The 27,946-nt window shown below is 49.0% G+C and overlaps 2 protein-coding genes across 9 annotated transcripts in view; both read left to right on the forward strand.

Annotated features, from left to right (window-relative positions):
* Nucleotides 1–24,852, forward strand: LOC100121264 (ral guanine nucleotide dissociation stimulator-like 1). 3 transcript variants are annotated; one of them, XM_016985418.3, is made up of 7 exons: nt 1–784; nt 17,015–17,274; nt 21,220–21,324; nt 21,395–21,815; nt 21,896–22,512; nt 22,590–23,035; nt 23,116–24,852. In XM_016985418.3, the coding sequence occupies exons 2-7, from the start codon at nt 17,089–17,091 to the stop codon at nt 23,579–23,581; spliced, it is 2,241 nt and encodes a 746-aa protein (XP_016840907.1). In that variant the 5' UTR covers nt 1–784; nt 17,015–17,088; the 3' UTR covers nt 23,582–24,852. The 3 variants fall into 3 exon arrangements, with proteins under 3 accessions (XP_016840907.1, XP_008211420.1, XP_001604867.2); XM_001604817.5 differs by lacking the exon at nt 1–784 and adding an exon at nt 11,489–11,718; XM_008213198.3 differs by lacking the exon at nt 17,015–17,274 and having other exon boundaries at nt 9–784.
* Nucleotides 24,853–25,680: 828 nt separating this feature from the next.
* The window catches only part of LOC100121157 (whirlin), a 62,157-nt gene continuing 59,891 nt past the window's right edge, over nt 25,681–27,946 (forward strand). For all 6 annotated transcript variants that reach the window (XM_031929279.2, XM_031929282.2, XM_031929283.2 and 3 more), the window contains exon 1: nt 25,681–26,409. The gene's annotated coding sequence lies outside the window, so the exon portion shown is untranslated. The remainder of the gene's footprint in view (nt 26,410–27,946) is intronic.

Consider the following 27,946-nt stretch of genomic DNA (forward strand, 5'->3'; position numbering starts at 1 on the left):
TTTACGCGCGCGCTCTCTCGCGACTGTTGCAGCTCTCTCTCGCGCGCGTACGCTTACCTGCCTGCGCTCACGCCGCTATATCTATATTATATATAGTAGCAAAAGGAAGGCGGTAGAAGGAGCGAGTATATACGGGAGAGAGAGAGAGAGAGAGGCTCACACAGACGGCGTCGTCGCGAGTTCAGACGTTCAGTATAGTCGCGCGTCGAGCCGAGGAGCGACAACTCGCGGGGAGATTCCAGCTCGATCCAGGACTACAGTCACACGGGAATTCCGAGGATCAGCATCCGCCTTTTTTCGCGAGTGCAATAGCCGCGAGAGCCGAGTCTCTGTGCGCGCGCTCGCGCTTCCTAACCTGCAACACCGAAAATACACTGCAGAGGCTGGATGTAGACTGTGTGTGTAAACCTGCGAGAGAGAGAGAGAGAGAGAGAGCGTAGACAGAGTGGAATATCCAGACAGGTATATACACGTACGTATCATCGCGTGTGCGCGGCCCGTAGTGAGAGTCTGTGTGACATGTCGCGCGGCAACGGCAGCGCGACAGGTGCTTCAACTCGGCATCGTCCGCTGGACGAAGAGCACCAGCAGCAGCGGCAGTCGAGGGCATGATGCCTTGAGGATCAGCAGCAGCAGCAGCAGCAGCAGCAGCAGCTAAGCAGCCAAATCCGGGGGAATATGACTGGAGCTCGGGCCCAGCTGGTACGACGACTACGGCATAGGAAGAGGACTTGCTCCCGTCCTCCTCTGGGCTATGAGCGCTGACAATGGGGACGAATCCTTGGTAATTATCTCGCACACGCTCTCCTTCTTTTCTTTCTTTCTTTTTCCCCTTGCATACTCTCGGCGCCTCTCGCTCACTCTCTGATGTGCTCCTCCCGTTTCTTTGTGCATACCTTTACTCGCAGAGACGAACTCGACGCGTGTGTGTATATAATACGCAAGGATGCGATCGCATAGGCCTTTCGAAACTCTTGCCCAATATCGCGCGCGGATGATATTTTTTATTGTTGTCGCCATCACGGCTCCTTGCGGAGATGCGACACGGGAGTTGCGAATTTATGTAACGTTGCCTCAGCGCGCAACTTGTATAATTCGAATGTTGATGCTCGCTGCCGCGCGCGCGCGCGTGTGTGTGTGTGTGTGTGCGTGTATACCTTCTATATACGTATATGTATATTGAGGAGTTGGGCAACGGCTTGCTTCAATCTAACAACTTATATATACTTTTTTCACTCTCTGCTCGCGCTCGGATTTCGTCATGTCGCTTAGCTTGATTATACCGTTGTTGAATTATTATTTGCGTTGACTAGACAGCTCGCAGCTGAAATTCGGAATCTTCTATATTCGGTGTCATATCGACACGACCTATGAAAATTCATGCGAGTACTTCCTGCAAACTAAGGCTGTAAATCCTCGTCCGAAGGCTTTTTTACGCTCGACCATTACGCGCGCGCTCGCGAGCGCAAATAACATAACATTAGCCGTAAAAATTACTATACGCAACGGCAACAATATATACACTAATTGCGCGCTCGTGTGCTACTTGACGCGTAAAAAACCATTTACAGCAAAACTCCTCTAAACGTTGTGTTACACACACACACACAGCGCGGCGACTATTATAACAATGCGCTTTGAGAGTATGTTTTTTGCGCGCGGATTTCCCTATACGCTTCGCGCCAACTTTCCAGCGATACGTCTTCTATTCTGCGTATACGTCAGCTGCGAGTCATTAAAATTTAACGTTTCTCAAACACGCGGGAGTTTCTTTCGCCGAAAATACTCTCCGCCAGTCGTTTATCTCACTGCGAACGATGTGAGGAGATGGAGAGGCGTTAACCTCTTGTTCCTTTTTGTGTGTACGTACAGAGGTATATGCTCATATTCGCGCAAGCTGCGAATCCTCTCCCCAACGTTTGCGCAGCCCCTTTACACTTGTGCGGAGAGAGAGAGCGAGAGCAACGGTTTTCGGTGCAATGCTCGACACCTGTTTGCCCATCGATCGTTATTCGCAACGCTTTTGGCGTGTAAAGGCTCGTTCGTCTTCCGCATTCAACGCTATGCCGGATCTTGCCAACTTTCCCCCTTCGTTTTTCATACTTGGATTGTTCCGGCCAGGCTTTGTTTATTTTTTCTTCTTCGATAAGTGGATTGCTGAAACGAAATGTCTTTCTCACACAAAGAAAGTCTTATTTATTCAAGTTAAATATACATACTGCACGCGTACAGAGTACGAGCCAAGACAAATAACACATTTGGCATTTGCGCGCATGTCGACCATGTGTTTCGCAAAAGTCATGGACGATCATTTGTTCAAAAACTCGTGTATTTATTTAAACTACGGCAAGAATCGTACGCGCGTAATAGGCGGAAAGGAGCTATGAGTGCTGGCATCCACCTTCATTAAGAGCAGGATGCCAAGGAGTTGCCGCACGTAAAGCTGCAGAGGAAGCCTTCGAAGCACTCGTACATGCATGTGGGAGCTTAAAAATAGAGAATATCGCTCTCGCGCGCCGAAAACGCACATCGCGCGGCGGGAAAGCGCGTATCGGCAGAGAAAAATGCGGTTGTACCACGAGAGTTAAATAATATGTATAAAGTATCGATGCGCGCTAAGTGGAATATACATCCGGTATGCCGGAGTACGATATAGGATGTAGCCAGCTCTCACGTAACGTCAACTTCGGCCTCGATTTTTCGACTTTCCCTGGGGTCATATTTTCGTAATGCTCTCACACATGCGCCGGACACTTTCGGTGTCAGGCTTTGATACCATACCGTATTTTATTTTCAATGCATCCGCAAAGAGAACGCTTCGTCGGATTCCTGAAATAGAGGCGACACTTTTATTCCCACTGTGTACGCTTCTGTAAGCACACAACGTCGAAATCGCATACTCGATGCTCGCGCGCGATCATCGGAGAAAACAAAAAAAAAAAAATGAATATCCGAAGCACGTGGTGGCGTGCCGACATGTGCGTTCTCGCGACCGGATGAAATCGACGAGTGTTACTGCACTCCCTCGCAGTGTAATTTCGCCTTTTCCATGTACGCGTACGCCCCGTAAACGAGCTGTTTTTTTTTTCAAACCGAGCTTCCTCGTGTGCAACTCTCACTCCTACGCGCTCGATTGAATTTTCATTTTCGCATTCCCGCCGCGGTTATTCGCTCGTGTTTATTTATTTTTTGCCGCTTTTCAAAAGCCGCGTGCGGCAAGTAGGTTACACGCTTCATTATACTGCACGGAGAAAAATTTTCCCTCTTTAAACGCTCAGAGAAAAACGTTTTTGTCACGCTCGCAGCAGCAGTGAAATCAGTTTGGACAACAGACAGTAGTGGCGCCAGTAGGCTAAAAATAGGAGAAACTTCTGTAGCTATTTTCTCGCTGATTGCTCGCATGCTGAAGCATATAAGCATTTAATCAAATCGCATTGTTCATTGTCCCGGGTCCCGTACGGAGAACTGCTTTTCTCGCATCGATCACTTTCCTAACCATCGAGCTCTTATCGTCCCCTTGGTGCGCGAATGAAATGTGTAATAACTCAGCATCTCGCAAAAAAATCGCCCTGAGCAGCCATTGATAACGCAGAGCACTCGCGGTACCGTTACGTACTACGTCGAAGACTTCGGACGTTGTTCAACGGGTTTAGGTAACAGGAATATGGCGAAAAAAATAAAGATCGTGGAATTGCCGCGAGAAAGGAGTCTCGCACCTCTCTGACACGGTTACATTGGAAATTAATCTGTTATGGGATATCGGAATGCCCGCAGCACTTCTACGCGACTTTGGAGAAGTATATACGGGAGTCGAGCGAAACAGAAGCCTTGACGTTCTTTTCCGCTCGTCGTCGGATATTCACATTTTCTATTCTTCAAACACGCGCACTCTGCATCTCGCGCGCATCCCAAACTCGAGGCGTCTCTCGGCGTCAAACAGTTTTTTTTCCGCCTGTAAACCATCCGTCCTCGAGACAGACGATCATAGTCTCGCTCTAAACACATCGTTTCTTTTCTCTCTCAGTTCTTTTTTTTTTTGTTTGGCTCGATCGAGGTCAAACCGTTTGCGAATCGGGTCAGAGACACGAGAAAAGGTGGGCGCGCGCAGGGACGTAGTTCGCGCCTGCCGGTGCCCCGCCCTGTTTTTTTCCCTCCTCCGCTGCGTTCCGTTTTCGCAACGCCGTCGTCGCTGTCGCGTCGTCTTCGAAGGCAGTAGCGGCGGCAAAAAGTCCGCACGCCGCGGAATGCAGCCGCAGAAGAAGTCCTGCTGCTGCAGAGGATCGACGAGAAAGAGAGCCAACGCCGAGGAAACTCTTAGGCGCGCGCTTTTTTCCTGGGAAGTGTACTACCGGTGAATACTAATGATTCCTCCGCTCTCTGATGCGAGGCGAGGAGTTTGCTCCCTTTCGTATATAATAGGCCTCTATTGGCTGATGTTTGTTAGCCTGTAATTGATTGATGCTCGTAGTGCTTGGTTTTTGCGAGAATACGGACTTTCTTTGCTCTCTGGTGATTATTATTTTTCAGATTGATTACTGCAGCTCTTTATGGAGGTCTTTTCGCGATACAAATGACCGATTAGACTTTTTGCTTCCGAGTAACAATTAAACCTTCGCACAATCGAATCTGTATTCCAGATCGGCTTGCAGTGATCGCTCTAGCGATAGGTTTAAATTGCTCGACGTTCGAATGACCCCAGAACGAGCGAATCATCGTATATTTCCCGTCTGATAAGATCGTCATTTGATTTGACGTGCAGAAAATTGAGTTGTGAATTCTTCGCGTCGAGCTCTTTATTTTTGCTTTTATCCTCGGCTTGCCAAAAGGGAGAAGAGCGTTTTTCGATATTTCACATTTTATGCAGAAGTTAACGGGTTCGTTTACCCTACGATCGATAGTACAAACAGTTCGAGCAGAAGAATGATATACGATTGAATAAACGCGGTTATTCTCGGGTGGTTTTAAAACGCTTCCTAGTACTCTCGGGGATTGGGTTTTTCCATTTCCTTGGGGAATGGCAAGATGTAGAAGACGTGAGAATAAATTACGAAAACTATTGTTGCCGTTTGAAATACCAGTCGGAAACGTAATATCACACTGGGAAAAATAGCTTCGGGAACGTTGATTTATGCTTATCCGAGATGAGATATTTCTGAATTAATTAAAAGCAATATGAAATAATAATTTTACGTAACGCCTCCCTCGGATTAAATTCAATTTACAAATCACTGCGTGAATTCCCTTTCCTCTCGCTTACAAATTTGCAATTAAAACATTCGTTCCTCTATTCTTCTTACAACACAAGCCGTGTGTGTACGTGAAATTTCGAACGCTCGAAAACTCGGAAATACGTTTAAACGAGCCAGCCCAGAGCGCACTAACGTGAAATTACAACTACTTTTACTTTTCAAGCAACTGACCTTTCATTTCGCTCGCACATCGGCAAAAAGCGCCGGGGGTTTGCATTTGCATGACACGGAGAGAGAGAGACGCGGTTAAACCTGTTTAAAATTTTAGCGAGCATTGTTCGAACCGACGCGACCGGCGGGAATAAATCAAAAGTTAATCAAAAGCAAGGCAAAAAGCAACAGAGCCGCTCAACTTTCCAGCAGCTCGAATATTTCCCTCTCTCGCGCGTTTAAATGAAAAGCAGAAAGATGACAGGCTGTGCGTCAACAATGAGAGAGATAGGAAAAAGAAAACAGCGAGAGAAACATGTGTATCCACGATTCGCACGCTGCAAAGCACTTTCCTTTCGTCTGTCGATCAATCCTGCGTCTAGTACACACTCTATACTCCTCGTCGCGTCGAAGGACGTCGCGCGCGCGCGCTTGCGGTGAAAAGCGGAGCAGCAACGGCTGTATGGATCTTGCAGTGCGCGCTACGGAATACACGGGCTGCAGCTATTCTCCTTGATTCCGCGAGCGCGCTGGAAAACCTTTCTTCTCTCTCACGTACAAAGCTGCACAGCGCCGTGGGAAGTTCCATCTGCGCGTTGGATAACAGCTCGAGAAGCGTGTACGCACCGGTATATCCCTTATTTCTCTCTCGCCGCGATAATACACGCGTGCCGGTGCTGCGATGCTCGTAACGTCAAGCGAGACGCTCTTCTTTAGCTCTCCGTATGTGTATGACTATAGCTACAAAGGCCAGTCGCGCGATTTCGATCGGCTTGTTACAAAAGAAGCCACTTCCTGGATTCCGTATTTTCGTTGGGTCTCGCGCCACTGCAGAGCACGACTGTATTGCGCAATAATCCCCGCTGCATGCGAGAGAGCCGAGCAAGAGTCTACTCCCCACGGTAATATACCGCCTGCGATGAGAGAATTGGAAGATTGAAGTTTTTAGCTGTGTACAGCTTTTTACGTGCGTTTACCCACTTGCCGATGGATTATCTGCATCTAGATATCCGGTCTTTTGTTTTGGACGGGCTTTTTGTGGTGTAATGCCGACGATGATGGCTTTGGATTAGGATTGTTGAGTAAAATGTGAGGGAATTCTTGATAAGCGACTGAAGCAACGTTGGTTTAAATATTGTCTTCGATGATCTTCTTCAATTTGTATATGACAATGTAACGTCGAAGAAGGAAAATTATACAAGGATACAATAATCAAATTATAGACAAGAACCTTGAGATGCCAAGCAAAAAAACACGCCAATTGAACCAATTGTGCACTTGCTTAGATTGTATGCTTTTCCCCTTGAAACAAAGCGTCGGAAATTTTTTTCTTAAAAGCGTGTCTTTTATACGTTGAACTTTATCAAACGAATAACTGTATTTAGCACTTACTTCTTTTTTACCGCTACATTGTGGAAAATTGCCGTATAAACACGGCTTTAACGTACTCATCGCATCAGAGAATAATTGCAAGTTTAATTATTCTTGACTCACAGGAAATGTTCGTCGGTCCATTGTCACGTTTTGATAAGCTTTATTACGTGCCTTTCATGACAACAACTGAAAGTCAAGTGCACACATGCAACCATAATATTAGCATCTCCGCTCCCGCATTTTGAATTTCCTTTTTCAGCCGATGCATCATCAGCAGCAGCGCTGCGAACGTTTTATTTACATTTGAAAGAACAAGCGTTTCGAATCGAACAGGTTTGAACATTTTAATGCTGTCTTGAGTCGACAAAAGCTTTCCAGTCGCGCAATTCGGTAGAAACGTGACCGCGGAGTCGAGGTGTTTCATGCGTATATTACCGTGAGTCACATGAGCCTAACTCCTACGTGAATCTCAACTTGTCGTTTCCAAGGACCGCGTAGAGTATCGTCGGGCGAAGATAGAATATATTCGTGCAGCGCACGCGGGCAACGATCGCGGAAAGAAATAAAAAGATTGTCGCAAGGTTGAAAAAAACAATTCATTTTCTGACCTTCTATGCCATTATTGTCTCAATATGCGTATGGCAGATCACGCGCGAGCTTTATTTTTTGCTCTAGTTTAGTACAATGCCGCAAATGCGTCATTCGATTCTTTAAATGCAATCATATTCGGATGTTTTTTTAGTATTTGATGAATAATTTTAGAATCGTCAGTGAATCGCTTTATGAGTAAAACGCGATAAATCCACTAATCATCTGCGAAATGAGTACGCGTTCCCGCTTTACAAAAAAAAAAAAAAAAAAAGAGTTTTCGAGCTCCGAATAGGTTGTCAACCGCGGCAGAGATAAGACTCCACTTTTTTTAAATGAATCATCAACGCTTATCTTTTCAACGGTAAATGAGAATACTTACATTCGTAAGACAATTGTTCACATGAAAAAGCATTAAATTTTATAAGAAGTTTCTTTTTTCACTTGAATTGTCGATGTTGTGGATTTTGATAAAGACGGTAAAAGTAGGTTAGATTCTTCTGCCAGAATCGCACTCGTTCGTTCTCACACATGAAAGTAGAGAAAGTTTTTTAGTATACTCGGCGACGCGCTTAAAGTAAATCTAAACACAATTCAATTCCTTTCCCTTTTCATTAATTATGAATCTTATTATTATAACCGCCATCTCACTCCGTTAATTACACGACGCCGTAGATAGCGTGTAGAACCGGTATTTGAAAAGAAAATCGTTTCTTAGAAGCATAATCACTTAATTTTTGCTAAATTTCAGAGGCTTCGCGCTTTGAATAAACAATGAACCTGAAAATGACGCAGGCTCTTAAAATATTTTTCGCTAAAACCTCGCTTGCTCGAATAATACATTTTTCCGCCTTCTCACTCTCTATATGTACAAGCAGCAGCCGATTAATGGCTCGTTGGCTTTAACGATCCCACGCACACTTCCTATACCTCATAGCAAGAGCTATACTCGTGAAAGCTCCGCCACTATGAGTTATCCAGAAATCATCGGAAAGCGAAGTTATAATGCTCTCTTTGATGAAGAATGCACACTTGCACAAAGCGCCTCTTCCGCGCTATATTCTCTTGGAGGAAATTGCCATCAGGGACTAACCTTCGTCATGCGGTGGCTGAGTGACAAGTTTGTCGAGAAAATTTGATCGTTGAAGAAGGTACGTGGGATGGCCCACAAGCAAGCCGCACACGACTCTCTGCGGAGGCAACATCCACGCGCGCGGGCGGCTATCGATTTTACGTCACAAACGGAAGCGCACGCGCGCACCCCCTTGCGATAACGGCAGTCTGCTGCTGCTCTATTAGCCGAAATTGAGCAAGGTATATTTTGGGCGGGTGATACTTTTAGACTGCCGTACCCTGATGGTTAATGCTGATTGAGAACTACTTTGCTCGATCTCGTGCTCGTAAATACACCGCATCAGCGGTCTCCATTATCGGTGACATAATTTCCGAATTACCTTCCGATATCCGAGTCACAGAGTGTACGGTAGCAGTCAACAACGTCGACTCCGTCACCGTCACAGCACAATTAAATTACCCGCTATCCCGACTTCCTGCTCGCGTACATATAATCAGCTGACGTTCGAACCGCATCGATCTTTCCTCGCGTACACCGTCTACGTAGTCGCAGGCGATCAAAAACCTCTGAATGAGTACACCGTAATGCAATTTTTACAGCCTATACCGGCTCTCTCTCTCTCTCTCTCTCTCTCGCTCTCGTGTACGTTATCGCGTGGGCCGACGTTGATAGGGCGTGACGTCACCGACGGCGTAGCGTCACCGCGACGTCAGCTGAGTTGCAGTAGCAGCACACTGCACACGACCGAATAACGTCCTCGCTCGCGCATACGCACGTGTGTATAACCCCCCTCCGCGCGGCTCTGTGTGATAAGTGCCGTGGCCGCAGGAAAGGCCGGTGAATATATAAAAGCGCAGAGGTTCATTGTCACCGCTGTTCTTATCGGCTAACGCCGAGCACGTGCTTTTCGCCGTTTCGCCGATTGACCTATCGCGCGGCGCTAGTGTTATTATTTCCATTTCGCCGCTCATCGTCCTCCTCGCGTCATATGACGTTCGGGCTTTCAGAGAGCGCCGCGAGTTATGGGCTTATTCGATTCGCGCGTACCAGCACTTTGTCGCGTGGCGCGACGATGAGTTACGAGCCGAAAAGTGCCGCTGCGTTTAATAGCACGCAGTTATATTGGACTGCCGGAGTTCGATTCTGTTACGTGTGCGTTATATAGTTGACGTCAACGCACTTTATTGTCATAACGCTGCAAATGAGATCGCGAGTCATGTATGTGGAGCGTATAAGAGTTATAAGGGAGGGTAGAAAAAGTGCGCGCCGCAAAAACTGCGCGAATGGAAATTTTATTCACGTATCTTTGCTCGGCGTAATTGAATAATTAATACCTAGCGTAGTCGTTACACGCAGGATTTTCACTCGCGGGATATCGGTGTGAAGTTTTTGCTCCCGTGCGGTCTAGTGTATATACCTTTCTCGCGAGCTTGCATCATCAGTTGCGAGAGTTACGCGCTGCAACCGGCGCCGAAAAAACGCGAGATTTCAACGCGTGGCATTAGGGAGTATAATAGAAGAAAAGCAACAGCCGCAACGACGATCGAGAGACGGATATATCGGCTCGGACCGCTGCAGGAAGCGAGTAGCAAAGCCAGGACAGTATAAGTAAGGCACGCACTCGTATCGCCGCCGCGAGAAAGAGACACGAGAGCCGCTTTTTCCGGATTCGTTCGGCTCTAGAAAGCGTGACCGAAGCGCGAACTTGCGCGGAACTCCGCGTTCCTCTCTCGCGTGCGCGTGTGTGCGCGAGACAGGTGCATCGATCAAGCGGTCCTCCTCCCCCCCCCCCCCCCGCGTGTTTGTTTTTAATCGCGATAAGCGCGACGATTAACGTACTGTACACACTCGACTAGCCGCGCGCTCTTTTCCGCTTTCGGGACAAGTAGTAATCGATCCTTTTGCTTCGAATATTCGAGAGAGTGCAGTACACGCTCGATTGGATGCTGCTCCGATGTATTCTGGGTCAGCTCTGCGTGTTACTCCGTTTTCCGTGTCGGCTGCAGCTGCGACAAAAATTCAAACCGGATATGTCCTGGACGTTTCGCGATCGAATTAATTACACACTGCGCTTACACGTCAATCGCAGCGTTCGGGATTTCAATTCGCACCAGAAAGCCGCGTAGATCCAACTCGGCGAACGGTTACGTTATCGGTGGAGTTTTTTAGTTCCCGCGAGCGCTGGAACACGTCGCTACCGAGCAGCGCCAGTCGCGCCGGCAAAGTCAGCCTCGTGACTTACCAATCGAGCCGCTGACAGTCGGCACGTGAGACATCTGACGTTTTTTCCTCGGACAATTGACCCTTCGATTGCGTCGGCTAAACGATTGTTCGTCTTCATCAAGTCGAGAGCACGCGCGGGATTGATAGAAAACAATGTATAAGGGGTTAGAGGAAGGTCGAATTTAGTTTTACCGGGTTTATTAGTTCGACATAGCCGCTTATTGTAAAGCGTTAGGTATATAGCCTCGATTGGACAAAAATAAATCCGAATGATATCTACATTTATTGATCGTGTTCCACGCTTATCCTCTACGTCTTGTTGACGATCGGTCGGGTTTTACAGCGCGAGTCTGTGCTGCTCGTGTTTTAGGAATTCCCGCCTCGCTTATCTCGAAGCATCGCCTCAGATGTAATCATCTCCCGGTCGCACGGAAGCGATTTGCTACTATGAAAATGTCCGCGTGTCTAAAATCGATATCGCCGAATCCAGCACCCGCCGTTGCGCATAAGCCGGGGAATAATCGATGAAGCAGCTCCCATGCACTCGCTCTTCTATTATAGCGTTTCTCTCTCCATACCGAGAATCACAGAGAGCGAGACAAAGCCCCCTCGTGTAATTTTCTCCAGACTCTAGCTTGGCGCCTAGGGGGCACGTGCGGCTGTGCGCTACACTCCTCGCCGCCCCGCGTGTGCGTACTTGCGTCCGCTCGTTATGCATCGACTACTACTGACGGCTGCAGGCCAAGTTGCGCTCGGCCGGCTCGGTCCCCTTCTTCTCTCTCGCGCGCGCGTTCGCTCGTGTGCGCGCGAGCTGTGTTTTAAACTCCAAGAGCACTAGCCGCCGTCAGTCGCGTCCGTAGCGTTGACGAGGGCGGAGTGTGTGCATGTGTCTGTATCTCGCTGTTATCAGTGATTCGCGAGTGGATACTTTATCTGTCGCGGTAGTGCGAGGCCTCTGTGCATCGGTGAAAAATTAGAGACCGGTGTGTTATCATTCTCGGCTCTGCTGGAGAACAATATTTGACCGGGTGATTCAGCATGTAAACTTGCGGCTATGCGGTGAGAAAATATTTCTTTTCGCGTTTTTTACCCCCTATCTCTCTGTGTTTGGATCGACAACCCTCTGATTTTAGAATCGTAGGATTAAAGCATAAACTTTGAAGTGAGGAGTCAGATTTGCATTTAAACAAACTCGAGGAGGCGCTGTGGAAGAAGTTCAGAATTCGAGTGAAACTTGCTCCATCAAGTCCTGAATTGCTTAGCTTCCGTATAGAGCCAAATAATCTCGGCGCAGGCTTCCAGATTCGTTAAACTTTTCAACCATACCCGCTCATTTGAATAAAATAATTCGTCGCTCCTCCCCCCGCCTACTGATATACTTTTTTCTTCAATTTCCTCTTTCGCCGACGGCGTCTCGAAATTGTCACTCGAGAAAAAAGATTTCGCTACGAGGCCCGGTGCCGTAGACCAACTTCAAAAGCATTGCTAAACCTGCTCTCCCCCTCGAGACTCGCTTTCCTCCCTTTGTGCGAGCTTACACACTCTCGACTATTCCTGCGCGAAACTTTGTTCTCGATTACATGATTCATGCGCTGCAGCAAAGAACTCTCGAGACCGGCGCGTTATATTCGTCGCTCTCTGAAAAAGGAGAAACACCTGGAGAAAGTACACAAGGCAGTACACACATCGTCGAAAAATTGATCGAATGCACGTGCTCGTGTATACATACCTTCGGCCTAATATACGTCAGCGGTGTCCCCGCGCACGTGTGTGCATACGCGCGTATGTAACAACACACACACACACACACACAAGACTCATTAAGAGCACGTGCAGCAGTGGCGGCGGTCTTTTCAGCGATGGAAAAGCGTGAGTAATCGCACCTCGTCGCGGCGTCGGTTGTTACATGCGCTATACCGTACGCGAGTCACTTCGCGCGAGTGACTCTTCGCGAGTTGGCTGTTAGCCGAGAGGCATTAGCGGCGATAAAGGAACGCGACCGAGTTTCGTCATCGGCTAATAATTATATTTGCCAGAGCGCGCGCTCTCTCGTGCATCAGGATGCGTTGCTATACTTACGCGCTGTTTAGTTCTCTTCTCCTCTTCGATTCGCAGAACTGCGAGTCGCCACTCGATCCGACGTCGTTTTGCGAGCCACAGTCGTATTATCGACGAGGTTTCGCGTATCGGAATTATCTTAATTGTCCCGGAGGATAATTACGCGCAGACGAGCTACAGTGCGAGTTGGTTCCGATGCGTATCTGTAACTGTACCGGGTTTTTACCGCGCGCTAGATCGGAATCTAGTTTTACGCTGAAGAAAAATCGATATGAGTCTACGCTGTGAATAATTGACGATTCGATGTTGTGTTTGGGCGACGCTTATTTGTGAAAGAAAATTCGAAGCGTGTACTTGAACGCTAATCTTCGAGCCATTGACAAGGCATTCCAGCTCGCGATGTTTCTTATCGTCGCGTATTTTTATAGCGTGATTTACAATTCCAATAGCTCTTCAGCGCCTATATCAATGGAGATGAAATAAATCCATCCTCGGCTTGATACGAATCCGTTGACAAAACCGCCTACACTTTTTCGCCTCGAAAAAAGTCGACGACCACGTTTTACAGCCACAATTTAGCAAACAAACCGCACAATTCGTCGGGCAGATTACGATCGCGCTTATCGACCGGCGCGACATTGAGAGCCGCATTTTACGGCTCCGAAAAATTTCCGAGCTCTCCACAGGTTTATGCATTCGCCCTCGAAACCGGTATCCCATCTCCGCCAACCGGATTAGCGAACCTATACCGAGCGCGTAACGACTGGCGCGCAAAACATTTCTCGATATTCGCACAATTGTGGGAAGCTACGAGGACGAGTATAGTCCAGGGACACATCGATCACCTTCTGCTTAATAAGTAAGCCAGCTTCCCTCGAGGAGTAATATCTCTCTCTCTCTCTCTCCGTTATCTAATTCGCGCGCTAGATTTTATCGGTGGCGCTGTGTACTTATGCAACGGTTTCCGTTTCTTGGCCGCGCGCGCGCGCGCGCGAACGGCCTTCCCCGATAACGCGCTCATTGTTGTGTGCCACTGCCGCGCGAATCAGCGGCTTTTATATTTTTCTCTTCAGTCACCGCGTATAGGTGTATAATTATGATTAACTCGGCTTTTTTTCTTGAACGCGCGGGAGAATTCGCATTGATTTTCGCCTTTGTGCTGCCGAGGCAATTTCAGCGATTGCTTCGAGGGCTTCTCCCGACGACGCCTATACACATATCGGGTCAAGTTTAATGATAGATCGATTTTTTTCCCTTCGCTGGTGTATTTTAAGATCGACTAGGCTTGGACCCGAGAGCGAATTTCCGCCGAGTTCATAAATCCCGAACTTTTGCAATTACTCAACAGCTGCGCAGCCTCGTATATCTCTCTATACACACGCACACGCGAGGGAGTTTTCCGGACGACGATAATCCGCGGCGCGTCGCGACAGGGAGTACACGTATACATACCTCGAATTACGGGAGGATCGGCGACACGCACCGGTTTATCGAGCGAGCCTCTTATCGGCAAGCGTTCTAAGGCAGCAGCAGCGCAGTGTCATCGACACTCGCGCGCACGCCCTGTCGCCGCTTTTTTGCCGCAGTCCTGCGGGCGCTGTACTATCGCGCTGCTCGCTTTTTTTCAATCTTATCGTCGCGCGCCGATGACTCGGTTCGTTCGCCGCTGCAGCGTGTGAAACTGAACGATGCTCTCTTGCAGCCAGTTTTTCTTTTTGCTTTTGCTGCAACAGCCAAGAGATCCGTGTAGGCGATATTCAAATTACCGTTGCGCATGAGTACGGAGTGTGTTTATTGTATAAGCGTATGTAGTTTTTCCCGTGCGAACACTCGTAATTTGTAAACGGAGATAATTTCCAACCGATGCTCGGAATATACTTTTTTTTTTTTTTTTGCATAAAGACGTAGACGGTACATAGTATATAGCGTGACGCGCTCCGCCGGCACCGCGTCACGGTTCTATTTATAATTATTGCACACTATTTCCAGCGTCGCTGCAGTCCGATGTAGTTTGCGCCCTTTGCCCACTATTTTCCCCGACTTCCATTCAAGTTATTCCATTTCAAGCCCACTTAAGCAACAACTCCCTGCCGCGCACAAAGGCCAACTTTACCCGCACACGCGCGCGAGCGCTACTCAAAGCTCTTGATTCCAGCAGCTCGAGGCCAAAGTGCAGAGAATTTTCTACAGGCTTTGCTCCGCCATTTTAGCGTCCAAATTGAAATATCGAATTATAGTCGCGAGCGCTTTAATCAAAAGCTTCCGAGAGAAAGCAGCGGGGGTGGACGGGACAAAAAGCAGCAGTGGGCGAGTCGCTGAAAAGCCGCACAGGTCGCCGCGATGATATGCGATGACACGTCTTTCACGCGAGTTCCACCTTGCAGCGAGCGAGTATAGAGTGGCCGGTCGATTGCCAAGGACTGACCTTTGTATACTTGCTTGCTTGCTTGTTTGCGCGCGGTGAACACTGACCTTTCGCCGATCGATCGATCGGTCTCTCTCTCTCTCTCTCTCTCTCTCTCTCTCTCTCTCTCTCTCTCTCTCTGCCTCTTCTCGTAGCTGCACGACACACGTGGACGTTTCCACTCGGTTGCGACGCCCACGGATGATGCTGCTACGCTGGAAAATCGAGGAAAAAACACATCTGGCTGATGATGACATTAGACGCGTTTCCGCAGCGAGTAGGAAATTGAGAGAGAGGACGTCGATTTCTCCTGGCTACGGCCGGGGAATCAACTTTTTGCTCGTCTTTCCTCTGCCTGGTCCGACGTTTCTATTAATACACCTCGCTGCGGGATTGCTATCGGCGTTGTTTAAACTTTGATCGTATATAGAGGGGAGGATGCTACCGAGGGTAATTACGGCAAAGCTGCGATGCGGGAGGGGGTTATGCACGAGAAGCGTAATTTAATTATTCGGCATCAAGCCAATTTGCTGGTTCAAGCGCGTTAACTCGTTAGCGATATTAGACGGAAAATTGGTGTTAAAAATAGAAGATTAAAAGAATATAAATAAAAGGCTCTTCCCCGCCTAATTATCGGTAATGATATTTTCCAGCAGGCTTTTACGAAGCAGTAAATGAAATTAGCGCTACGCGCGTCGACAGATTAAGAGATCTCGGCCAAGATTAAATCAAACATTGATTTAGAAATTCCTGCCCCTGCTCCTCCTCGCGCGTGCGATGCCACTAATACTTACACAGCACTGCTTGCAAGTGCACTTTCAAGCTCTGAACGAGCGGCTTTAACGAGGAAATGTCAAATTGCGACATAAGTGAACGCGAATTAAGCGCCTCTGTGTCGTGTTCCTCGCAGCTCCTCGGCTCCGTACTCTCTCTCTCTCTCTCTCTCTCTCTCTCTCTCTCTCTCTCTCTCTCTCTCTCTCTCTTTCTCCTCCGCAAGTCCAGACGATTCGTGACCAAGAGCGCTTGTTTCGAGCCTCGCTGTTCCGGGTTAAATTTAGACACGGCCGCCGCCGCCGACACCGGGCTTCTTTGTACGGCTGCCCCATGAATCAATCGGGCTTTCAGTTTTCCCCTGATTCTCAGATAAATCAAGAGAAATGCGTTTTTTTCCCGTTTGACCGATGAAAAATCTCGGCTTCGACGCGTATTCGCGGGTTAAAACGCACGATTCGCAAGGCTCGCTCGAGTAGAAATTTCGCACTGGAATGGGAGCTGTCCTCGATGCAAACTGGACGTTACGAGTATCGGAATGTGCTAATGGATTTCAACATGGCGTCCTTGCATAGCGCCACAAGATTTCACGCTCCGCGCACTATACTCGCCACCTGTCTCCGACCGGCCGCCGTCTGTATGCATATGTATATATTTTTGCGGCTGCATAACGCGTAGCACGGATAAATCAGGTTTCCGGCGATTACACGCATACGTTGCCATCGTTTGTTTAGCGATTTTTCCAACAACGCGACGACCGACGTTTATGAGTGTACGCATGTCAAGTCACCGTTGATAGAGCGTTTAATAATAAGCAGCCGCTGAAAAATTTCTTGACAGGCGGCTTCCGTATTTTGCAGCCGAATTAATGACTCTCTCCTCTCGCGAGAGCAGCTCATTTACAGCCAATTTACCAATTACACCGATTAAAGCATCTTTTTCTCTGCCGTCCGCAATTTGTCTCTCACTTCTCACGAAATTCCACGTAGCTCAATTTGCGGCACGGCTAAACAGCGTCAGCCCTAAGAAACTGCGGTTGTCGAATCCAAAAATAGAGAGAGGGATATAGAAAAGAAAACACGAGGAGATCCTAAAACATGTGTGTATTGAAACCCGACTCAGGTGGGCATCAGCGTCAGTCTTTGGAAAAATGTCGGCGGAAGGCTGAGCTGAGACTCGAGCTCGCTCGGCGGTGGATGCTGTGGCCGGTGCTCGGGGATGAGGGCCTGAGGCCCCCCTCGCCACCGCCGCCGCTGCTGGTGCAGAAGGGGGCCGCGCCCGCGGCCTACAAGCCCAACAAGCTGGCGCCCCTGCTACTCTGCGCGCCCTGCAAGCCGGCACAGCGCAAGAATCAGTCTACCACTCAGTGGTACGTCCAGCAGGTAAATCACACCCTTGGATCGTCGCTCGTGCCTGCTGCAGCTGTGCCTCTTTTTCTTTAGATTTCTTTTATACTTGTCATCACGCATGAAGTTGTGCCATAGAAGTAGATTTGCGTTTAGTGATCCTCCAGCATGTTATAATTTGTCTCGTTTTTGCAATAAGCTCGAGTATAACACTTTTCTCGATTAACCGAGCGATAAGCGCTCATTTTTTCTTCGCGGCGCGTCGCGCAATAATCCGCTCTCCAAACTCACCTCCGCACAGCCGGCCGTATATTCTTACGAGTGGCCCAGGCAGCTAGCATGTAATTATTCGAGCAGCCGGCGGACGGAAACGAAGCCAGTGCGTCGACTCGCTCAAGCGGTGTGTACGTATATATACACACAGGCCGCTAACAGGATTTAGGAGAGAGAAAAAAGTACGCGCCTTTGTTCGGAGAGGCGAACGCTCCTTCTTACCCATCAGCCTTGGGACGATTCGATTTGTTTTTTTTTTGCTCTCGTTTCTGCGATTTTTTCCTTTATCACCTCGATGCTTGCCCGTATGCACGACGAGCGAATTATTTTCTTTTCGTGTATAACGAGTATCAAGAGAGCGTCGGCGGATCGATCGCGTGATCGCGATGCCGTTCCCAGAGACGATTCGATACGCGAAGGGTTTCTGAACTCGACGCGACTATCGCGTGATGCGTTTCATTTCGCGCTTCGCTCGCCGCTGCTGTCTTATAAAGTCGATGTTTTCTTTTTTATCGCAAATTGAATAATCGCGCGCGTGCAGCGAGTGTGTGTGTGTGTTGATGGAGAGTGAATTAGCCATAGTGCTTTGCTTAGAGGAGCAGCTCCTATTCGGCGAAGCGAACAATGATAGACTCTGTTGTAGAGCTTCCTAGTTTTATAAATAAAACTCTGCACGCTTACGTGCGAATTGGATGGTGCTTTTAGACCTTGCATTTTTCTTGCGCATCATGTCGAAAGCAACCATCGTCGCTTCACGCACAACCGATCGAAAGTTATTTGCCTCCTTACGAAAGCATTTCTCCCGTATAATAAGCATGTATTAATGCGCCGATCATGACTGGGCTATGAAGTTACGCAAACGTATAAATAAAAGAGTGGCAGAAGCTTTGATCTCTCGGCGATACGACCAAGATTCGAGATTCGTCACTATCAGCTCTCTGCGACCATTAAAATTCGTCGCTTTACACAAGAGGAAAACTCGGCGCGAAATTCAAATGCCTATCCATAAAACACGCGACGCTTCATATTCCCGTCGCTCTCTCTCTCTCTCTCTCTCTCTCTCTCTCTCTCTCTCTCTCTCTCTCTCTCTCTCTCTCTCTCGATCTCGATTCCGGCGCGCATCTGAATTTCCTCGGAATAATTCGAGGGCTACTGCGAACCAAAGGATCTCTCTGCCCTGTGATGGAAAAACACGCGGCAACGGCGCTTTCGCTATTAGCTGATAATCCTAGCTCTCGCTCGCGCGCGGTACGGTAGCCTTGGGCGCGCCGCGATGTGTATAAACGTATACACACATAGCGAGGACTCGATAACACGGCTTACTCATCAGAGTCGGGGGAAGCCTCCTCCTCGCCTTTGTTGTCTCGCTCTCCATTCGCGTAAAAACGACTTCGCGCGAGCTCGAGCTCACTATTACTGGCTCTTAAAAATCCTCTAGTTTTGTCTGCTGTAGAGATAAGAGCTTTTCGCGCTGTGACTAACGTCCTGTGCGTACGCGCGACGTGTATCCGTCTGTGATGGATTGTGTAGGCCGTTGAATCGACGTGATTCGTGTGAAACATTCGCGGAGCTCACAATCATGATGCGACCTGAGAATCGTAATGGATATGGGACTATAATTTGCGCACGAGAGAAGACAATCGTATATTCGAAAGGTGTTTACACACGCTTCTTGTGTTGAGTTTTTGCCAAGCCGGCTCTCTTTTATCAATTTCGCCTTTATATGAAAGGGGCAGCTTTTACGAGGAGTCGTAAAATTTCGAGCACCTCATCTCAGACTTGGTGAAATATACCGGGTACTTTCATTTCAAGTATCGATCGAATTTTTTTTTTTCGGCGCAAAACACCGACTGTTACGGTCGCATTAAGAGCAAATGGCTATACGATGCGGCTATATTTTTTCGAAACCATGATATAAAGCCGAGATTATTAAACGCGATTAAAATGTTATCTCACGGCCGCGTAATAAAGACACTACACAGAATGGAATGACTCGAAAAAGGCGTTCGTCACCCGCGAAAGAAAAACAAAAACAGCGCTAACGAGTTATTCAGCCGCCGAAAGGAAAAATCTTACTCAGACATGATTCAGCCTTACGATTATTATTACAAAACACCTCGCATTTCCATATTCTACGTGCCTCCATTACTCCTCTTGCGGAGAAGCCCGTGAAGAAAGAAAAAAAATTTGCGCAAAAGAAGCATGCAGCCAAGGACACATACTCTCGTGTACTCGGACGCTACAGTCACGGCTGGCTTGGCTCCTCACGCGCCTTTAATTACCGGATCGTCTTGCATCTTTCTCTCCACAGGCGCATAGAGTCCATATACACACCGTATGCTCGCACGCGAACATTGTGTCCGCCAGTGTCGCGGCAATGACACGCTTTCGACTCTCCGATCCAAGATGCTGCGCGCGGGTTATAATTGTATCGCTCTAGAAAACGAGAGCGTTTAACGCTCCATCGTTGTTTGTTTTTGTTGCCGCGCGGATTTTCATTAGCTTTTACCAAGAGAGAGAGAGAGAGACGGTTTCACTTTCAGCACGCGCGCGTAAACATGCAGATTAGCGAGGCTGCGGCTATTAAATGTTGCGGTACAGATATGTATATTAAGAGTATCGCCGGCTAGAGTTTAGAGACGTTTCTAATAGAAAGCGTTGATAGCACGAGACTGTTGACTGTACGAGTTTCCAATAAATCGTGAAATCGCGATTCCCTCGTTTTCGGCTCGGCCGCGCGTCGTGAGTCGGCGAGAATCATCGCGACGACTGCTACTGATGCAGTCTCGTGAATCATTGGTTTACCTATGAGTAACCGACAGGTGTATCCCGGGCGTTGACGTTCTCCTACACGTCCTGCAGCGGCAACTGCCGTTTCGAAAACAACAACTCCGCGAGCTACTCTGCTATCGCGTTGAAATTGCAGGTTAGTTATAAAATTCGCTCTCGGAGCGCTTCCTAGCATAGCAGCGGCTGTAATTGCGCGAGAGTGAAAGTGGGATGAGATCTTTGCAACATTCAGGTTGACGTGAAAGGCCGAGTCGTTGACTCGCGTATAATGAGCAAGTCCGCGCTTTATGTCAAAAACGTGTCATTTTTCTCAACTGGATTATCCTATACCCGCTAACTCGGCGTTAATTTCGTGCTTTCTACGTTTAACCATTATAATAAATCTCTCATACTTCGTCCCATAAAAAATAAACGCAGAGCCGACTCTTTCGAGCTACCTGCGTCTCTGCCCCTTGGCGATTGGCCGTAGAAAACGAGGTCTTCCTCATTTCGGGGAGGCAAACGTCGCAGATCGAGGATGACGACGAGGGGGAATAATTCAGACCGTGTGTGTACACGCGCCGCCCGAGGAGATTCATTCGGGCCGCGCGTAAGAGAGAGAGAGAGAGAGAGAGAGAGAGAGAGAGAGAGAGAGTGAGAGTCAGTACTAAAGGCTTTTAGCTGCGCCATGAAAAATGGAGTACCGAGTCGCGGAAATTACTTCCGCGAACTCGACGCCTAGTTTGCTCTCCCGGGTCGTTGTACGGGTAATCTTAAAATTACTCCTCGGTTAACGCGTGCCTCGCGCGATAGCCTTGGAAGGCGTCTTGACCTCTGTTTATGTGCCCCCCCCCCCCATTTTATCCTGCTATATTCTTGTCTTTTGAGTTAATTTGTTGTTTTTTTTCGCAACGATCTAACGCCGACTTTCGTTTACAGCCCACGTGGCGTCTTTGGGGCGAGGAGAAGGGTGAGGGCGTCATCTACACGGTGTACCTCAAGAAAGTTCGCTATCACAGGCCTACGAGAAGTCTCTCAGCTTCGGTAAGTCGTTAACAAAAATTATAATTTTGGCAATTCAAGCCTCGAGACTAATCGAGATTTTGCCCCACAGGACTCGGACGACGAGATCTCGCACCTAGAATGGGAGACGGTACGCGTGCGCTTCCTGAAGGCGGGCACGGTGCAAAGGCTGGTCGAGAGTCTGGCCAACGACGACGGCGAGCTGGAGTCGACTTACATAAACGTCTTCCTGGCCACCTACAGGGCGTTCACGACGCCTCGCGAGGTGCTCGAGCTCCTGCTCGCGCGCTACGACTCCCTCGACGAGGCGGCGAACGCCCAGCACCGGAAGACGCTCGTCCAGGCGCTCCACGTCTGGCTGGACGCCTACCCAGGTGACTGGCGCGCGCCGCCCAACCACCCGCTGCTCTCGCGCCTTTTGGACTTTGCCCACAGGCGGTTGCCCGGCTCCGAACTCGAGCTCAAGGCCCGACACCGGCTGCACCGATTCTCCCAGCGCGAGGACCAGATCGGTACGTATCGAGATGTTTTTAAGCTGCGCGTGTGCTCCTTTGAGCGTCGAATTTCACGGATCGATTTCTCCAATCCGCAGACAACTGCGCGGCCATCTACGGCAACGACTCGTTCAGCGACAGCTGGTCGAGCTACTCGTTCCCGGAGGTGCCGCACCGACACTTCGCCGAGCAGCTGACGCGCATGGACGCCGAGGTGTTCCGCAAGCTGGTGGCCCACCAGTGCCTGGGCGCCGTCTGGTCGAGGCGAGATCGATCGCGCAGCCACGACGCAGCCACGGTTCTCGCCACCGTCAACCAGTTCAACGCCGTCTCGCTGCGCGTCATCTCCAGCGTGCTCCTCTGCAGCGGCGCCGGTGGCGACGAGGCTAAACCCCAGGAGCGCGCGAGGATCATCGAGACCTGGATCGACATCGCCCAGGAGCTCAGGATCCTCAAGAACTTCAGCAGCCTTAAGGCCATAGTCTCCGGCCTCCAGAGCAACCCCGTCTACAGGCTCGAGAAGTGCTGGCAGTGCGTGCCGCGCGAGAAGTACGAGGTCTTCCGAGAGCTCGAGCGCATATTTTCCGAGGAGAACAACGCCTGGACGCAGAGGGAGCTCCTCATCAAGGAGGGCACCGCCAAGTTTGCCGACACGGCCGGCCGCAGCGACAGGCATCTCCAGAAGATCCTACAGAAGCAGAATACTCACGCGGGGGTAAGCTTATACTGCGTTACTTGCTTTCCATGATTTTTGCATCTGAATGAGAATATAACAACTCTCGTCTTCTGCAGAATATCAGTTACGGAACCATCCCGTACCTCGGCACATTCCTCACGGACCTCACCATGATCGACACGGCCATCCCCGACACGATAGCCGAAGGTCTCATAAACTTCGACAAGCGGCGCAAAGAGTTCGAGGTGCTCGCGCGGATTCGGCTGCTCCAGGGTGCGGCCAACGCCTACAACTTTAGCGCGGATCCGCTCTTTGACCGCTGGTTTCACTCGATCGTCGTGCTCGACGACCGGGAGGCCTACAGGATGAGCTGCCAGATCGAGCCGCCTCCCCCTGGCAGCACCATCAACAACCGTTCCGCGCCCCCCAAGAAGAAGCACAACCACAATCACAACCACTCCAACAATCATAATAGCTCGGGCCACCGGAAGAACGACTCGATCGCCTCCACCTCGAGCTCCAGCAGCTCGCAGTTCTACTGCGATCTCGATTCGCTGCCCAGGTAACGAGAGACGCTCTCAATTTTATTCCGTAACGCGATATAAGCAAATGTGTGGCTAACGTCCTCTCTTTTGTTCGTAGCTCGCCGCACAATTCGCTCGACAGGCGAACTTCGCCCTCTCAGATGTCTTCCTCGTCTTCCTCGTCTTCCTTGCCCTCGCTGGACATCTCGCTGAGCTCGGGCGGAGGCAACGGCAGCGCTCGCCTGAACAATTCGAACGGTGCCGCCGGTGGCCTGTCGAGCCCCAGTCACTCGCACAAGAGCTCGCCCGACTTCTACATCATCAAGGTGACCATGGAGAGCGACAACGTCGAGACCGAGGGCGTCGTCCTCTACAAGTCCATCATGCTCTCGAACAACGAGAGGACGCCCCAGGTCATACGCAACGCCATGCTCAAGCTCGGCATCGAGGGTAACCCCGACCAGTTCACTCTGGCCCAGGTCCTGCCCGATCGCGAGATGGTCCTGCCTAATTCGGCCAACGTTTACTACGCGGTCAACACGGCGCATAATCTTAATTTCATTCTAAGACCAAAAAAGACTTGATGACCTGAACGAGCCCTTTGTTCGAATGATCACAATCAGAAAGCGTAGTCAATAAGTATTTACGAAGCAAACAATTAAACAGACGCGTAATCTGCTGAACGAGCTGTATACCCTCGTTTGCTGCACTGAGACATTTAACCTTTACAAATTTATACACTGTACAAGTGTGAATACTACTTCGGATTCAATTTCAATCACGTCATGGCGTCGTAAGATACGAAAATGTATTCATACACTTTTTGCGGAATCTCACAAATTTACTTTACCGTTTGTATTTGTCATGTCTGAGTGCGACGATGATTTGACTCGAGTCAACTTGTAACAATATACGCGCGTACCATGACAGTTCGATTGCCTTTGCAAAAGGCGACTCTGTATTATTTAGCTAATTGTAAAAATTATTATAATTATAATTATTATTATTGAGTGACACTTGAAATTCTCGCAATATTTATTGTAGTTTTTGAGTGTAACTGTGGTAATCCGACGCATATTTGAGTGACGAAAAGAACGACCCGCTAATGTATGTTTGCGTGTATTTATATTCATAATGCAAGTAGCGTGTAATTGACGATATCAAATTAATTCGTTGTGCATAAGAGCAACAGAGGACCAGTGACCTTTTGTACATACATATTTTATGCTTGATCGAGTAAGCCAAGCAATTAAAGTCTCGACGAACAAAGTGAAGGACGCAACTGCATTATTAATCAAACATTGCAAATTTTGATAAAAATCTTGTTATACTATGATATATACATATTATAAAGATTATAGATTGTTAGATTACTCGATTGGAGCGAGTCCCCTCTTGACTTATATATATATATTTAAGAGATCGTTTGTGATCGAGCTTCTTTCGATAAAAAATATATGAAAAAATTTTACTGTCGCCATTCCTTGGAAAACGAGAGAGAAAAAAAGAAATTCTGTGATACTCTGGAAGAATATTTCATTTTGGCCTTGTACGACAAAGAAAGAGTCTCAGAAACTTCAAAAAAAAAAAAAAAAAACCCCAATACTCAACTACCGATTGTATCAACACTTAGATTAGCGAATCTTAGATGAAATTTGTAAAACTTTATGTACACACTGTTAAGCACAAAACGATAAGATCCGAGTTGCGTTGGATCCCGTATACATGTTGTGTTTTAGTCTTAGGCCATTTTGTACTTACCTCCTCATCGAACTTAATTTGAACCACAGTTATTACCGTGTCTTTTCAAGAGACATTCATATTCGAATAAAATCGCAAAAGTGCCCAGTCTAAAGAAGCATTTGTTATCTCAATTATCCCCCTAAAGAAAACTCGAAAGTGTAAAAGCGTCCGGTTTACAACTCGTCGGGCGTCTCGGGCCGTTAAGGCTGCAGGTAGGAATTAAGAAATTCCGCGATACCGATCAGAATGGCACACGTAAAGGGGAAAATTGGCGTGGAAAACGCGCGCGCGCGCGCTCGGGTCTGCGACGCTGTTTCGCAAGGACGCTCGACGAGTGTGGACTTCCTGCTCTCACCGACACTTCCGGGACACGCTAACCTGTTGACTGCGCGGCTGCTGCTGCTGCTGCTGGAGCAACGCGCGGCGACTTAAAGCCTGACGTTTATGCGGCTGGCGGGGCTGCAATCTGCGCGGCGAATCGCCTTCGAAAATTGAATCGGCAAACTTCCTGCGGCACTGCGCGGTATACTGTGCATAATTCGAGGCGGAGGTACTTTACCGCACGAATGCCCCATTCGGTGTGTTTGGTGCGGTACTTTTCGCTTTATCTTTCGTTTTATCCATTGCTGAAAAAATAAACAGTTTCCTCGGCAATAAATGCGACGCAGGCGGAAAGAGCCGAGAGAGAATTTCCATAAAGCAAACGTAGCGTGGCTCCGTTGTACGCGGAGAAAGAAAGTGGGGTCTTTGAATCACAACGGTAGCGAGTACGCCTGCACTCCCGGCCAGCCCGTCATGCACACACGTCCGATCCGACTCGGCTCGTACTACTTACTCGCTCTCCCCCTCTCTCTCTCTCTCTCGTGCGAGTCGACAGTCGTGCGCAGCCCTCAGCGAGCCTGGCGAACTCCCGCGAGGCGGCGCTGGCATCGATCGAGTCTCCGCCGACAACCCCTCGCGTTCTGCAGCAGCAGCAGCAGCCCGGAGTCGTGTACGGCACACACACATACGACGGCAGAGACAGTAGCTCGGTGTGCGCAGGTTAGATTGGCGAGTCGAGCGAGGGAGTGAGAGAGAGAGAAGGGGGAGGAGGGAATCATCATCAGCAGCGACGGCGCGAGTAGCGGGACTAGTCGTAGTCGGGCAGCGCTGCGCCCTCGATCGAGCATCACTCCTGTGCAGTGCGATCCGGGGTCGACGAAGCGTCATGTGCTGCGGAATCGAGAGCTGCAACAGCAGCAGCCTAACCTCCAAATCGCGGCCAGCAGGAGTTGGTTCGTTCGCGAGATGTCAGTGAGGCGCTATAATGCGGCGGACGGAAGAACGGCTGCTGCTGCTGCTGCTCGGCAGCGATCCTCCCTTCTTGGGCTGAGCCATCACTGCTAAGCCTGCTGCGGACAATGCCCATACGGAGGACGAGCGAGGCAGAAGCTCAGTGTGTGTCGTTCGCTACCGAGTGCTCATAGCTGCTTTCCGCCAAGGATAATATACGAGAGGCGAAGGAGAGAGAGAGAGAGAGAAGGCTGCCCCCGTGAGAGGAAGAGAGAGAGAGGGAGGTGGGATCGAAGAGAGGGAGAAGCCGAGCGCCTGTAGGAACTCTGTGTGTCTCTCTCTCTCTCTGTGTGCGTGTGTGTGTGTGATGAACGCGACTGCTGCTACTCCGGCCACGGTAAGTCTCTCTGCACTCTGCTTCTCTGTTTTTTTTTTTTTCGCCGAAATCCCCCGTCGCAACCTCGTCCCCGAAGTTAACTCGACGATTAGCTCGCGCCGCAAGACGGGCCGGAGTTACGTCAATTTTTGTGCGCGGGAAAAATAGGTCAGAGCTGCGATGTTGTTTAAACAATACTACATGGTCAGGGAGATGCGTGAAAAGCAACGAAGACGAGCAGAGCGCTACCGACCATCGAAAAGGCAACGATCTCCCTCGGAATCGCGTCTTTGTCTAATCTTCTCCGAAATCCACATCCGCCGAGTCAGGCTTATTCCGCGAAGGCAAAGACGCTCGCGCTCCGCAGAGATCATCCCGGACTAATCCCGAGACGTAAAGGAAGGTATATAAGTGCGCAGACCGGCGTCGCGACCACGAAAATTCGGCGGCGCAGCAAAGTCAAGTGCTCCGGCTGCTCGTCACGTCCGCGAGTGGCCGGATGGCGCATACGTGACCCGCCGATACGCCAGATCGTCGTGTCCCGGGATTTTCATTAAAAAGCCGCCCTCGCGCGTCTATCTCGAAATCTCTTTGTGCTCGCGCGCGCAGATAAGCGGCTGAAATAAGGATGAGCTTATATCCGAAGGAAAATTTCGAGGCTACCTCTAATGAGGCTTGTTGGTGTTATCGCGAGACGGGATTATTGTTGTGCAGAGGGAAAAATGGCCAATTAATTCGGGCGCGTTTGCATTGAAACTAGAGGCTCTCTCTCTCTCTCTCTCTCTCTCTCTCTCTGTAGTTTTGCTTAAATTATAACACTGTGCACACTGCGGAAACCGTGTGTGTGTGTGATCCAGGTATTTTATTCATGAGTGCATCACACGTATATGCATGCGCGGATGAGGAAACTCATTAAAACTTTGAAAAAGGCTAATTGTAGTATTTCGCGTAACGTCAGGTTTGCGAAGCAATAATCCGTCATAGAGGATATAGCTCCATTTCAGGAATGTATACACTGAAAAAAAAACTCAGCCATTTTAACTGAAATCGCACCAGTAATCCGTCACTGTACGAAGACTCGCCAAAATTACCGTAGAGTTCAGTAGTTTTAAAGCATCAGTTCGGTCGTTTTTGCTGGTGTCCCGCGTAAGCGGCCAATTTTACGAGTCGCGACTCGCCAAAACTACCAGTGGCACACCGTTGTTCTTACTGAACAGTCGTTACGGTGGCAGAACGGTTAAAACTACCGGACTTTACAGCAGATATGACTGTGTTTTTTTTTCAGTGTACGCGTATAACGTATGCAGCGAAAGGAGGCGATATTATTGGACACATCGGAAATCCTTTGCGAACCGGGGGACTATTTTTCCCCGAGGTAACGACGACGACGACTACTCGGAGAAGCTTTTCCACGCGCGAACAAGGCTGCCTTCGACGACTTCGCTCTCTTTTCGTAGCCAATCGCCTTGTGTCTCCTTTTCAATCCCGTTCTCCTCTGTATACACCGGCCCGCTTTATTTTCCGCACTCTCTGTTCCCTTTTATTTTCCTCTCTCAAG

The sequence above is a fragment of the Nasonia vitripennis genome, chromosome 4 (genome assembly GCF_009193385.2).
Source record: "Nasonia vitripennis strain AsymCx chromosome 4, Nvit_psr_1.1, whole genome shotgun sequence".
NCBI classification, from domain to species: domain Eukaryota; kingdom Metazoa; phylum Arthropoda; class Insecta; order Hymenoptera; family Pteromalidae; genus Nasonia; species Nasonia vitripennis.

Bases quoted from the DNA above. Each gene is read 5' to 3' on its own strand.
- LOC100121264 (XM_016985418.3), top strand. From the start codon at position 17,089: ATGCTGTGGCCGGTGCTCGGGGATGAGGGCCTGAGGCCCCCCTCGCCA. The intron at 21,816-21,895 runs GTACGTATCGAG...TCCAATCCGCAG, and splicing joins CCAGCGCGAGGACCAGATCG to ACAACTGCGCGGCCATCTAC. The intron at 22,513-22,589 runs GTAAGCTTATAC...CGTCTTCTGCAG, and splicing joins AGCAGAATACTCACGCGGGG to AATATCAGTTACGGAACCAT.